The following is a 15,371-nucleotide window of genomic DNA, read 5'->3' on the forward strand; positions in this document are numbered from 1 at the left end:
TCATGTAAAAAGCTTGTAAATTGTCCACATTGTCAGGTAGATGCCAGTGTTATAGCTGTACTGGAACAGCTTGCCTAGGACAACGGAAAGTTCTGGAGTGAAGTCTTCAGTACTATTGCCAGAATATTGTCAAGGCCCATATCCTTGCAGTATCCTGTGCCTCCAACCATTTCTTTGTATCATTGTTCAGATCAGGAGGACGAGACAAATCATACACTCAACATACCTAATTGAAAATGTTTATAAATGCTTTTGCTTTGATCACTGCTGGGCTTCCCCATCATTGGGGGATCGTAAAATTCAGGGAGCATGGTCCTCCTGTTCATTGTTTTATTGTAGACCATGATTCATGACTGGAAGTGGGAGCACTGTAGTGTGATGGTGATGGGATCACGTAGCTCTGTTCATTACATGCTGTTTCTGCTTGGTATACAGGTAATCCTCTCTGGCAGCTACAGCAGTTTATTGTCACATTTTTAGCAATGCTTGGGGCTGCTTCTGGCATGCCCTTCTGCATTCACCATTGAACCAGGGTTAATCCCCTGGTTTGAAGGTAATGGTTGAGTGGGGTATATGCTAGGCCATGAGGTTCCAGATTGTGCTGGAGTACAATTCTATAAGACAATAAGACATAGGAACAGACATTAGGCCATTAAGCCCATCGGGTCTGCTCTGCCATCCAATCATGGCTGATAGGTTTCCCAAACCCATTCTCCCACTTTCTCCCCATAACCCTTGATCCCCTTGATACTCAAGAACCTATCTGTCTCAGTCTTAAATATACTCAATGACCCGGCCTCCACAGCCTTCTGTGGCAGTGAATTCCATAGATTCTCCACTCTCTGGCTGAAGAAGTGTCCCCTTATCTCCATTCGAAAAGGTCTTCCCTTTACTCTAAGGCTATGCCCTCGGCTCCTTGTCTCTCCTATCAATGGAAACAACTTCCCAACATCCACTCCATCCAGGCTCCTCAGTATTCTGTATGTTTCAATTAGATCCCCCTCATCCTTCTAAACTCGATTGAGTATCAACCCAGAGTCCTCAAACATTCCTCGTATGTTAAGCTTTTCATTCCTGGGACCATTCTTATGAATCTTTTCTGAACATGCTCTAGTGTTAAGAGTGTGTTGCTGGGAAAGCACAGTGGGTCAGGCAGCATCCAAGGGGCAGAAGAATTGACATTTCAGGCATAAGCCCTTCATCAGGAATGAGGCTTCTGGGTTGGGGCTGAAAGATAAATGGGAGGGGGTGGGGTGCATAGCTGAGAAAGCGATAGGCGGATGAAGGTGGGGGAGAAGGTGATAGGTCAGAGAGGGGAGTGATTGACAGGTCTGGAAGGCGGTGTCAAGTTGAGGCTTGGGACTGGGATAATGTGGTGGGAGGGGAGATGTGGAAGCTATTGAAATCCCCATTTATCCTGTGTGGTTATAGGGTCTTGAGGATTTAGCTGAAGAGCTTCAGGCAGAGGAGAGGACTTGGAGGTACAGTGACAGAGGGACTCACTGAGATCTTTGTAGAGAGAGGAGGAGAACTTCTTCAAGGTAGGCTGCCTGGCCTGCCGTGCTCGTAATGAAGGGCTACAAAGATCTCAGTGAATTTAGCAGCTTCCTCATTTCCTCTCCCAACACATTCTCCCAGTCCAAAGCCTCCAATCCGGCATCGCCCCCTGGATCTGTCCATCACCACCCCCCCCCCCGACCTATCACCGTCTTCCACACCTTCATCCACCTATCACTTTCTCACATACCTACCCCACTCCCTCCCTTTTATCTCTCAGCTCGACCCACCAGCTGCCTTTCTGATGAAGGGCTTTTCCAGAAATGTTGACTCTCCTGCTCCTTGGACGCTGCCTGACCTGCTGTGCTTTCCCAGCAACACACTCTCGACTCTGATCTCCAGCATCTGCAGTCCTGAACATGCTCCAGGGCCAGTACATCCTTTCTGAGGTATGGGGCCCAAAACTGTGCACAATCCTCCAAATGTGGTCTGACTGGAGCGTTATCGAGTCTCAGGCGTACATCCCTGCTTTTATATTCAAGTCCTCTCAAAATAAATGCCATCATTGCATTTGCCTTCCTAACTACTCACTCAACCTGCAAGTTTTCCATGTGAGAACCCTGCACTAGAACTCCCAAGTATCTTTACACTTCAGACTTCTGAATTTCCTCCCCATTTAGAGAATAGGCCATGCCTCTATTCTTCCAACCAAGCTGCATGACCTCACACTTTCCCACATTGTATTCCATCTGCCACTTCTTTGCTCAGTCTCCTAACCTGTCCAAACCCTTCTGCAGTGTCCCAGCCTTCGGAATGCTACCTGTCCCTTTACTTATCTTTGTATCGTCTGCAAACTTAGCCAGAATGCTCTTAGTTCTTTCATCTAGATTGTTAATGTATCAAGTGAAAAGTTATGGTGCTATCGTTGAGCCTTGTGGAACACCACTTGTCACTGGCTGCCATCCTGAGAAGGACCCTTTATCCCGACTCTCTGCTTCCTGCCAGACAGCCAAACTTCTATCCGTGCCAGCACCTGCCCTATGTCACCATGAACCCTTACCTTGCTCAGTGTCCCCCCCATGCGGCACCTTGTCAAAGGCCTTCTTGATGTCGAGGTAGATAACACCCATTGACTCTCCTTGGTCTAACCTGCTTGTTATTTCCTCAAAGAATTCTAGCAGATTTATCAGGCACGACCTCCCCTTGATGAAACCATGCAGACTTTGCCCTATTTTACCATAGACTTCCAAGTATTGAGAAACCTCATCCTTCACAATGGATTCTGCTGCTGTTGATGATGCCCCACTGATGCCCAGTCTTGATTTTCTAGACCTGTTAAAACCTGTCCCATTTAGCACGATAGTGCCACACAACATGATCGAGGTTATTGTCATTGAATGTGATGAAGGACTGTCACTAGATTCACAACCTAGAGCTTTTAAATATTCCATAACCATAGAATCCATCTATAGAATCCATCTACCAGGCCCGTTGTCAAGGGAAGGCCGCCAGCATTCTCAAAGATCCATCCCACCCTGGCAATGTTTTTCTCCAACCTCTACCATCGGGGAGAAGGTACAGAAGCCTGAACACACGCACCAGCCGGTTTCAAAACAGTTTCTACCCTACTATTGTTAGAATACCAAACTCTTAGGATTCGCCTGTACTTGAGTTTTGGTTTTTGCTGCTGTTTACCTATTTATTTACTGTCTATGCTCTTTAACTCTGTGATCTGCCTGTATTGCTCACAAGAGAAAGCTTTTCACTGTGCCTCGGGACACGTGACAATAAATTCAATTCAATCCCCAGAGGCAGACAGACAGAAAACCACAGTTAATGGATAAATTGGAAAGAAAATTGAAGATTGATCATTTGCCAGTTTATGTAATTAATTTGGAATGATGGTTGCTAACCCTTCATGTAATCCCTGGATTATGCAATCGCAGGCCCATGGGATTGTCTATCCTGCTTGAATTCCAAAGTTATCGGTCAATGCAAACAGCTTCTGCTGTTTTGCTGGAGACTTTTATTTATGTCATACAGACTGAGGCTCTTTTCTCAGAACTTTGAATAATCAATAACTCGAGGACATTTAGAGAGTAACCAAAACTCTGTTTCGCAGCTTCCCATCTTACTACCTTCTGTCCCCAAAGCCTCAGATAAAACCAGATCCCTCTAGAGTTTCTCTTTGTTTTGCCCACATTCTCTGTGGTTGCCTGACCAGCACCAGCCTCCCTTTGATTGACTAATGCAACATCCAACCTGCGGCCATAACTCACCCCGGAGCTGTGTTCATAGAGCAATAATTAACCTGCAATTATCTTTCCAGGCCAGTTCCTATGTGCAAACATAAGTTTGTTTGTTCTGTTGTGTTTTAAAACAAACTTGTTCAATGGATAAAGTTCAAAGAATAAAGATCAATCCAGCACAGGACCAGGCCCTTTGGCCCCCCAAGCCTGCGCCAACACATTTTGCCCTTCCATACAAAAACTACCTTCACTTCTATGATCCTGATCCCTCCATTCCCTTCCTATTCATGTATTCCTCCAGGTGGTTCTTGAACGCTGCTATTGTGTCGACTTCCACCACCACCTCTGACAGCGGGTTCCAGCCACTCACCACCCTTTGTGCGATAAACTTTCCTCGCGTATCACTTTCAAGCTTCTCTCCCGCAACCTTGAACACGTGTCCTCTAATAATTGACCTTTCCAGCTCCTAACTCACAGAGTACACTCACAGAGAATCAAAAATTCAAAGGTCTCAACAATTCCTTGCACAATTCTGCTAAATCTTCTTTTTGATTCATTCTGGGATGTGGGCATCACTGGCGAGTGCAGTATTCCTTGCCCGTCTCTCATTGCCCTGAGGAAGGGGCTGGTGAGTTGCCTTCTTGAACTGCTGCAGTTTGTGGGGTGCAAGGATGTGGTTAGGAGTGAAGTTCCAGGGTTTTGACCCACTTTGAAATCTATCCCTTTCAGCAAGGTGGCAGTGACAGACAATATGATGGAGCATATCCTCAGTGTGTGAAACTAGGACTATACCTGCACGAGGATTGTACGGGGATTATTCTTACTGATCCTGTCATGGATAGATCCATCTGTGGCAGGCAGATTGGTGAGGAAGAGGTCAAGTATGCTTTTTGACTTGTTAGTCCCCCTACCAACTGCCGCAGACCCAGTCAAGCAGCTATGTTCATTAGGACCCGACCAGCTCGGTCAGTAGTGCTGCTGCTGAGTCACATTCACTGTTAAAACAAGGTGAAACAAATGTCAAAAAACTTGCTGCTGAAAAGATTGCTCTTTCTCTTGAAAAAGTAAGAGGCCATCTTAAAAACTGAGTAGCTGCACAGATCTCTCTGTGAAGTATTTCTGGGCACCTGACAAAGTTCCAGCTCTCAGTATCTCTGAGTGCAGCATGGACCCTGAAAGGTCAATTGTTATTTCTATTACAGTAAAGAAGCCAGAGCATGGGGCACAATTAAATCAAATTGTCATGACTTTCTGATCTTTTAATCAACCTGCTTCTTCAGCATTATTGAGCTAACTTGATCTGATTTTCCACCTGAACTGAAATCTAGTCTGAAGATTTTCCACCTGAATTAGTTGCTATCTTGTAGGAAGTCAGTCTAAGATCCTGTACACTGACACAGGAGGACATAAGGATGTGTTGGCTCTCCTTGGGAATGAATTATCCTGGCCAATATTTATTCCATGTCCAACAGCAATCAAACACGTGTTGGAACCAATTAACTATTCTGTCGTCCTGGCCCTTGCTGTGTAAGCATTCACTGCCCTGTTTAAAAATGACAAAACATCAAAACCATTTCATTATCCAGCACATGGTTTGGCAGATTCCGATGCTTTGTAATTGTACAATTTCTCATTGACTACTTGCCTCTTCTTGTACAATAACTGTCACATCTTTTTATCTTTGTTCTCATTTTGATCTTTGTTATTTCTGTTTTCTTTCAGATCCTTTATTTTATAGTCTGGAAACAACAGGGAGATGCCGAGTATAAAGATGAGAATGCTAATGAACTGGAATATCGTCATTTATCAAATGGCCAAGATTCTTCCGGTCCTATTCAGATTTTAAAATAAGATCACTCACTTTTACTCTTCTGCTTTCCAAAGAAATGAAGAACACATACAGCTAAAAATTTCATAAATCAGAAAAAGGAACTCGCTTTTGTTGAGGCCTTCCTGTTTTTAGTTGTTCTGATTATATTGCCAACCAATACTTCCTCTCCTTCTGTGCCCTGACAGAAGTTGCTCAGTTTATTTTCCACTGTGTCCCTTCTTATCCATTACTGAGGCTTTGTACGGAATCTTCCATTTTCTGGCTAAGTGCCATTTGTGTTGAGTCTTTTGGAGGGACTTCTGCTGCAAGGCTTATTGAGATCTCTCACCATATCTAATCCAGCTCAGCACATTAACTCCCTACCCTGCCCAGACTGGCATCTGTCTGATGGTCTGCAGCACCCAGTTTACATTAACAGGAATGGGGTGTTGATCAGGTCCTGTCTGGATTGCAGCGCCTGATGTTTTCAGCTGGGCTGTACCATGCACAAGGACAGCTTCCCCTATCTCAGTGTCATTGTCTCCTTGGATTACAGCTCCCACTCCCCTAGTTCCTCAGTGTCCAGCGCATCTTCCCTCTGCTTGCTCCAATTGTGTAGGGTTCAGCACACCAGGATGACACAGCACGCTCTGTCTGGAGTGTACTGGAGCCCCACTGCCTCCTGACCCAGACCATTCAGCAGAGCCCTCTCCTCAGGAACCCCATTGTCTGCTGCCCCACTGCCCTGGTTGAAGCACGGGCTGCAAGTTACCTGTGGCCCATATCAGTCAGGACGCTGTGTAATGGTGCAGTGAGTCATGGACATCCCTACCCCATCCCCCATTCCCCATCCCCCAGTAACCATCCTTGTAAGGCTCTTCACCCTTGTACACAGCAGGTACATGAGAGTGCTCCTGGGTGTAGGAGTCATGGCATATGCCAGGGCAGTGGGCACACACAGCTTCAGGAAGTGGTAATAGTAATCACAGATCACTTGCACACTGATAGAATGGAGTCCCTTCCTGTTGATGAATTCTGCAGCGTAGTGCCCTCTCAGTGCCATGTGGGTGTGTGCAGTTGATGGTGCCCCATACCTGGGAGGTGCCAGCATTGTTCCTGAATCTTACTGCCTGGCCAGCAGCACTGGTCCCTCATAGGGATCAGAATGAATTGGGTTCTATCTTACACAGATAGTACAGGGCACTGTCCTGAGGGATTGTGGCTGCATGACTGAGTGATCCCATGAAGGGCACCCATCGGTCCCTGGAAGGTGCCAGTCATAGTGAGGATCAAAGCAGCTGCCCCCCTGGGAGTCACAGTCCCTGGGAGAGGATGGTTTCCCAATCCTGAAACTCTCAGGATCCCTCTCCAACCCATCACCGTTCCATCACTGTGTCCCAGGACACACAGAGACCGCATCAACACTGAGGCTCACTCATCCCCATGGCTCAGGGCTGGAATATTCTGCTCCTCTCGTGTACCTGCATTTCCTGAGGGGGCTCCATGGCAGTGACCTGTCCCTGAGCAGGAAGCCTGTCCTCAGCATGAACCTGCTGCTACTCCTGGCCGTCTCCTCCTGCTCTCACTTTGTTAAGGAAGGCAGCCACAGAGTGCAGCCTCCCACCAGGAGGAGCACCCTGTCCCTTCGTGGAAATGACCCATATCAGGCCTCCTGGCTCAGAGATCTGATACCATCGCAGCACCACAACATATGTGTGAAACTCTATGATGTGTTCCAATTTTCAAGAAGTTTATGCAAATCAAAAACGTATTGATCCTCGCACTGACCTTTGGGAACATCACTGACGGCCATTCCCCAGTCTGAAAGAAAACAAACTGTTTTTCTCCTTCAGTCATTATTTTCTGCAAATTAACACTGACCCCTCTGTTCTACAATTTTGACAACCTACCTTTTCTATGATATTTTGCAAAACACTTCCTTAAAATCCAGAAATACAATAAATCATTACCCTTTATAACTTTGTTACTTCTTCAAGACTAAAGTCAATCAGTCAGTCAACTATGGTCTACGTTTTACAAATATTCAAACCTCTCTGTTGTTTTATTCAAAGGTGAAGGATAATTATTTAAAAAGTGAGTGACCTTACACTTTCTCAGTCTCAGGGTGTCCTGAAACATCTCACTGCCAGTGAAATCTTTGCAAAGTATAGTCACTGTTATAACTTGGGGAAACACTTCAGCCAATCTATACACAACAATGACAGAAATGACTTAACCATTGATGTCGGTTGAGAGATAAACATTAACCAAGACATTACGAGAACTCGCTTCTTCTTCTCCAAATTTTGTCATAAAGTGTTTCAAATCCAATTGTCAACGTAGATGGGGATTTATTTTCCAGTGTCACTGAAAGATTCCACCTACCATAATATCCATTTGAAAAAAAATACTGTGGATGCTGGGAATCTGAAACAAACACAGAGAATCTGGCAAAAATCTGTGGACAGAGAGTTACACAACACCAGGTTATAGTCCAACAGGTTTATTTGGAAGCACTAACTTTCAGAGTGCCGCTCCTTCATCAGGTGGTTGTGGAGATTAAAATCATAAGACACAGACATTATCGCCAAATGAGTACAGTATTACGAAAATGCGATGACACATTAAACAATTTTAGATCAAGTTTTTCATCTTTTAGAATGGGATGCGTTGGTTTCTGTTCTTTGATATGTAAATCCCAGAACTTCTTTTAAATTACATTTGCAAGAAAGATCTAGCTTTTCTTATAATAGGTGCCATCTCAGCTCAGACAATGCATTAAGGTGTGAGGTCTGTCTGAGTCCCAATGTTGAGTGAGACTGGTTTTATTTCTAAAATGGAATTTAGAGTTTTACACGGATTCATCCGGTTTTTAAGCAAAAGTAGTCCTGCAAAAACAAATTCATCCCATAAAGCTATGTGTGCACGTGTAGGAGAGACAGAATGAGCGTGGGCATGTGAGTGTGCGTGTGGGTGTAAGTCCATGTGATAGAGTGTGTATGTAAGTTTGGTTAAGTGTACAAAGTTAAAAATCAAACAATACACCAGGTTATAGTCCAACAGGTTTAATTGGAAGCACTAGCTTTCGGAGTGCTGTTCCTTCATCAGGTGGTTGTGGAGTACACAGTTGTAAGACACAGAACTTATAGCAAAAGTTTACAGTGTGATGTAACTGAAATTATGCATTAGAACATAAAACATAGAAAGGTACAGCACAGAACAGGCTCTTAGGCCCACGATGTTGTGCCGAGATTTAATCCTAATGTAAAATACAGTAACTTAACCTACGCACCCCTCAACTCACTGCTATCCATGTGCATGTCCAGCAGTTGCTTAAATGTCCCCAATGACTTCGCTTTTACCACCTCAGCTGGCAATGCATTCCATGCATTCACAACATTGAAAAATTGTTTGTTAAGTCTCTCATCTGTTAGAATGACCATGTTTGTTTCTCTTCCATATGTAAATCACAAAACGTTTTTTAAAAAGTTACGTTCTCAGGTTAACTGTAACATTTGGTGTCAGCACAGATAAGATGTTGAGATGTTGAAGGTGTTAGCCCCTTGTGCTCCCTGTCTGTGCCATTATGTTTAGACTGATTCTAATCAAAAAAGTGAGTTAACAGAGTCTTACATGGATTCATGCAGTTTTTGAGCAAAGTACAATGTAACTCTGCAAGTACAAATTCACCCCACAAATGTTTATATGTATGTGTGCATGTGGGGTTTTGTGCATGTGTGTGTCTGTTGGAGTGTATGTGTGTGTCTGGGGTGGGGAGTTGTGAGTATCTGTGAGAGAGAGTGGATATGCATGTGTGAGTGTAAAATGTCAAAGTCTGTGAGAGGGTGCATGTGTGTGTGTGGGAGTGTATGTGTCTGTAGGAGTGTGTGGGAGTGTCTGTGTACAGGTGTGCATGTGTGCGCGCGCGTGTGTGTGCTTGTGTGTGTAGGAGTGTTTGTGTGTGTGTGTATAGTGCAATGGTGGTCACCTGTACTGTGACATGAACTCAAGGTCCCGGTTGAGGCCCTTCCTATGGCTACGGAACTTAGCTATCAGCCTCTGTTCGGCCACTATTCGCTGCTGCCTGTCCCGAAGTCCGCCTTGGAGGATGGTCACCCGAAGGTCCGAGGCCGAATATCCTCGGACTGGGAGGGATCACTTCTGCCTTGTAATTGTTGCACAGTGTCATGAGGAACAAACACCAGATAGGAGTGTTCCCTTCCAGTTGGGGCACGCTTCAGCGGTCTGGGACATTCGGCCTTAGAACTTCGGGTGACTATCCTCCAAGGCAGACTTCAGGACAGGCAATAGCGAATAGTGGCTGAACAGAGGTTGATAGCTAAGTTCCGTACCCATAGGGAGGACCTCAACTGGGACCTTGGGTTCATGTCACAGTATAGGTAACCCCACTGCAGTGTACACTCTCTCTCACACACACACATGCTCCTACAAACTCATACACCTACGCAGACCCTCTCTCATACACAAGCTCTCTCTCATACGCACACATACAGCCCCCGCACTCACACCCACATACGTACCCTCCCACAGGTGTATACCCCATCACACATGCTCAGACACTTAACCAAGCTTACACACATACATTTACACACACACTATATCAAATGCACTTATGCCCACACACCCACAGTCACATGCACACACTCACTCTGTCTCTCCTACACATGCACACATATAAGTTTATGGGGTGAATTTTTTTTTGCAGAACTACATTTCATTTTGCTCAAAAACTGCACAAATCCACGTAAACTCTGTAAATCCCATGTTAGAAACTAACTCAACACTGGGACACAGACAGCCCTCACACCTTAATGCATTGTCTGAGCTGAGATAGCCCCTATTGTTCTTTCTTGCAAATATAATTTTAAAGAACTTCTGGGATTTACATATCAAAGAACAAAAGCCAGTGCATCCCATTCTAAAAGTTGAAAGATTTGATCTAAAATTGTATCATCACATCTCCATGACACTGTACCAATTGGCCATAAAGCCTGTGTTTTATGATCTTATTCTCCACAACCACCTGATGAAGGAGCAGCGCTTTGAAAGCTAGTGCTTCCAAATAAACCTGTTGTGTGATTTTTAACTTTGTCCACCCCAGTCCAACACCGGTACCTCCAAGTCGTGTGAAGAGAGAAACAGAGTTATGTTTCGCATTCACTCTGATGCTTCTTCAGAGTCCTGCTGAGTTTCTGCAGCATCCTCTGTGGTTACCTCAAAGTGTATTGCAGTTCCTGAGTGCTACAATGTAGTGACAGCTTACAGTATACATTCAGGTTTCTGGAGTGGGATTTGAACCACAAAATTCTCTGACTGCTGCAACAGAGGCACTTGTTTACTGAATGGCTTTCTTTTTAATATTGCTCTCAAGGATACTTTATCCTATCCCATCAGTGCTTTGGTATCTTTCTTTGAAGTCTCATAATAACCGCTTTTTCTTGGTAACATCCACGCTCTTGAGGATGGTTCGTTCAGATGCTGGAAATACAGCTCCAGCATCCACAGTATTTTGTTTTTTTTTTCAAATGGATATTGTTGTAGGTGGAAATTTGCAGTGACACTGGAAAACAAAACCCCATCTCTGTTGACAATTGGATGTGAAACACCTTATGCCACAGTGTGGGCTCAATTCCCGCACTGGCTGAGGGTACCTTCAAGAGGTCTCCTTCTTAACCTCACCCCTTGCCTGGGTATAGTGGCCTTCAGGTTAAATCCCCACCAGTTGTCTCTCTCTCTCTCTCTCTCTCTCTGAGAGAAAAGCCCTATGGTCTTGTCAGACCATGGTGACCTTTACCTATCACCACACTGGTCTCAGCCTTAGTCTGTTTCTGTTCCTCCTTCTCTTTCATTTCCTGATTTATAGCTATTTTGGGATCCTCTATAATGTTAGAGGATTTGTATCCTCTATAATGAAGACAGATTCAAAATACCTCTCCAGTTCATCCACCATCTCCTTCACTTCCCATTATTAATTCCACAGACTCATTTTCTGTAAGACCAATGTTCACTTTAATGCTTTTCTTTTGAAATCTCCATTGAAACTCTTACTATCTGTTGCCATATTTCCAGCTTGCTTTACTTTTCAATCTATTTTGCCCTGCTTACTAATCAGTAATGCTTTGCTTTGTTTATAGTATTCTGTCCAACCTTCTGATCTGCCAACTGCCTTTGCTCAATTCAGTGTTTTCTTCTTTACATTTGGTTTTCACTTTACCTTTCTCAATTAACCACCTCCAATGGAGCCTCACCCATTTGGAATTTTCTTTCTCAATGCAGTTGAACAATTCTGTGTAATTATGTGACATTCCCTTGAATAACTGCCAAATGCGTTGCTGCTGTTCTCTTGTTTCCCCCACTTTGCCTGTTTACTTCATCCAGCTCTGCTTTCATGGAGGGTCAGTAGACCTGAAATGGTAACTCCGATTTCTCTCCACAGATGCTGCCTGACCTGCTGAGTTTTCCCAGCAATTTCTGGCTTTGTTTCAGATTTCCAGCATCTGCAGTTCTTTCAGCTTTTTTTTGGGCGAGTGTTAAACTCTCTGCCACATCTCGTTCAGGCACGCTCACTCTGAAGAAGTACTGCTCCTCTCTCCAACAGGATTTCCATTCCAATCTTTTTTTTTCTTGTTTCACCGTCACTAATTTTGCTATGTAATTGCTAAAACTCATTTCCACAGCCACATCACATTCCTCAGCGACTGTCTCTGGCTCAGACTCACCCCACGTGGATTCCAACTGAAGTTTCATCTTTCATGTTTTGGATCCACCCAGGATCACAGGTTCTCCGTGATATACAGCATTGCTCAGACAGCTGTTCTCACCACATTCTGAGATCCACACTTACTGCCCTGCAATGCCATGTGTAGACTCTCCACCAACATCGCCTCATGCTGGGTCAGAGCTGCCCTCCCCCACCACCACCACCCACCATTTCCACTTCATCCACCTGCTCATCGATGTGCTAAGATAAAACTTTTTTTCTTTTCATTTCAGGCATTAAGGAACACAAGAAGCTGTAACTACCTCCTCTGGAACCTTCCTCTCCTTTGAATACATCCCTTCTTCCTACCCCATAAATCTTCCCCCACCCCACCCCAACTCTTTATCTGCAGCTCCCCCCCCCCCCCCCACACCCACCCCCAGTCCTGAAGAAGGGTTACACTGGAAACATCAACTTTTCCATCTCTTAATGCTGCCTGGCTTGCTGTCTTCTTCCAGCCTCCTGCTTGTTTACTTTAGATTCCAGCATCTGCAGTTTATTTGTCTCTAATTGCGAGGGTTGTTGAGGCAGGAACCCTCACAACATTTAACAAGGGCTTGGAAGAACACTTGAAATGTAATGGGCCAGTGCTACAAAGTGGGGCGAGTGTAGATTTTGAATAGCTCTTTGTCAGTGCACTCTCAGTGAGCTGCATTGCCTCTTCTATCCTGGATCCTGATTCAAAATTAAAATCTCCTATGATTTCCGCTGCACCTTTCTGACAGGCTTCCACTGTTTCTTCCTTTATAATTATCCCACCATGTGGTCTCTGTTAGGGGCCCAGCCAGTGACAACCATGTCCCGTAAGTGAATTTTAAAAAACCCACACTTATAAACAAATATTACCATCATTATTTCTCATCTCTCCCCAAACTGTTTCCACATCTTTGTTTCTAGAATTTAAGTCATCGGGTCTTTTGCATTAACCGTATTGTCCATTAACAGAGCCATCGTTCCAACGTTTCTGATCTTCCAGTCCTTTTTAAATATCATGTACCCCTCGATACTCAGACTCCAATCTATGTCACCCTGCTGCAGCCTTATCTCAGCAATGGCTATCAGATCATCCTCATTTATTCCTGATGAAAAGACATGTTATTGATACTTTCTTACCTTGCCTTTATCAGGACAACTAACAAGAAATAATAAATTAAAAAGAAAACAACATTTAGTCTCCGTGAGTGGAGAGTGCTGATTGGTTCCTAGTGGAAGGCTGTCCCAAGTTTTTAGTTTGGAAGTGCATTTGGTTCCAAGGGACAGCAATGGGAGTGAGTTACAACTGTTCATAGATCCCGTGTTTCACAAGGAGCCTGCTATTTGTTAAGGCTACTTCATACAGAGGTCAGTGCACAAATCTTTAAGTGTGGACAGTCAGGTGAGGAATAGGCATCAAAAAAGTACTTGCATTTATATAGCAGCTTTCACCACCTCTGGATTTAAAAAAAAGTCATGGGGTATGGGCATGGCTGGCTGGGTCAGGATTTATTACCCATCTCTAATTGTCCAGAGGGCAGTTAAATGCCAACCACATTGCTGTGGGTTTGGAGGTACATGTCACCGTAAGGACGGCAGATTTCCTTCGGTAAAGGCCATCAGTGAGTCAGACAGGGTTTCCCGACAATCACCAACAGTTTCATGGTCATTGTTAGACTCTTAATTACAGAAACACCAAAGGACTTTCCAGCCAATGGACTCATTTCAAAGTACGATCATTACTGTTCTGTGGTAAGTTGTTGGTGGCTCAGACAGCAGGGGATTGAATATTAAACACACATGTCAGTTACTCAGTTACAAGAAGGAACATAAGCTTTCAACCTATCAATTAAAACAGAATAAGAAGCAGTAAATACCTTACCATCTCCTTTCACACACTCAAAAATGAGGACGAGCAAAATAACATATTTTGAGAGCTGTGCGAATGTATGTGTCCTCATGATTTCCATTGTCCGATGCAGTGACCTGTTCAGGGATACAAACATTCCGTGATGAGATACCGGGCAGAAGCGATCTTGAAATCAAATCCCAATTCTGATGAATCTTTTCTCACTGCATGCATTAATGCAACAAAGCCAACGAAGGGAGCACCTCAGGGTGTTGCCTCTAACAAGTGTAAACTTGCCGGGTTAAAAGGGAACAAGAAACGTGTGGTGTTCTCAGATGTCACTAGGACAGGAGTGTTTCTGCAGGGGCGGGACTGATGTCAGTAACTAAATGAGGTCCAGGATTTCAAAACATATTTCAACTGCAGATTTCTGCCTGTCAATTCATTTGAATATTGAGGCTAATTTACTTAAACATCCACTGACATCAACTGAGTATAATTCCAGTGAAAGATGGAAACACTGTGCAGTGGGTGGGAAGCTCAGCTGTAGGTGTTAAACAATAATGACATGAAGAATTCAGGAGCCAGCTGGTCAACATGTACCTTTCAGAAAATTGAAATGAATGAAATCTCAGCGAATGAGTATAACTCGCTCAGCGGGGAATGCACAATAGTTTCAAAGAAGGTTTTGAACCGGGGGAACATACAGAATGAACTAAAGAATGGAGTAGGCAGTTTACAGGAGACATGAGCACAATATAATGCCAGTGATCATAGGGCAGCCCCCAGTGAAAAGCTGTAGAGCCTCAGGCTCCTGGGTGCCCATGGGAAAACAAACCTCAGGAAAGTGTCACGGTGATCAGAAGGAGGATTGAGAACAGGACTGAGAGAGAGAGAGAGAGAGAGACAGGCAGAAATCCCACTGAGGGTGGAATGCTCTGATATTTATACCAAAATGTGGTGGTGAGTCTAAAAATGGATGGAAGCACTCAGTGCCAACATAATCAGGAAATCCCACCAGATCCCATGCCTATCAAGCACTCGTATGGTCACTTTCTGTTGGAATCTCTTTCTGGGCAATAATTTCCAGCCCTGCCTGAAACTGCTGGCCAATCAGAAGCATGAAGACACTCAGTCCCACTAGCACTCCAGTAGAGTTGAAAGGGGCTTTTTAACTTCCGTCATTGTCTGTCCCGTGGGTGTATTTGCAGT

General features: G+C 44.4%; 1 protein-coding gene across 18 annotated transcripts in view; it reads right to left on the minus strand.

Moving 5' to 3' along the window:
- LOC122558518 (adhesion G protein-coupled receptor G5-like) overlaps nt 1-14,512 on the minus strand; it is an 88,354-nt gene extending 73,842 nt beyond the window's left edge. For 14 of the 18 annotated variants that reach the window (XM_087995986.1, XM_087995998.1, XM_087995991.1 and 11 more), the window contains exon 1: nt 14,193-14,416. In XM_087995986.1, the coding sequence (XP_087852112.1) occupies nt 14,193-14,316 (124 nt within the window). In that variant the 5' untranslated portion in view covers nt 14,317-14,416. The other 4 variants (XM_087996000.1, XM_087996001.1, XM_087995999.1 and 1 more) reach the window with 2 other exon arrangements.
- Between the last annotated feature and the right edge of the window lie 859 nt (nt 14,513-15,371).

This window comes from Chiloscyllium plagiosum, unplaced genomic scaffold (genome assembly GCF_037043375.1).
Source record: "Chiloscyllium plagiosum isolate Xiang-an unplaced genomic scaffold, Cpla_swu_hap1 HiC_scaffold_17, whole genome shotgun sequence".
Taxonomy (NCBI): Eukaryota; Metazoa; Chordata; class Chondrichthyes; order Orectolobiformes; family Hemiscylliidae; genus Chiloscyllium; species Chiloscyllium plagiosum.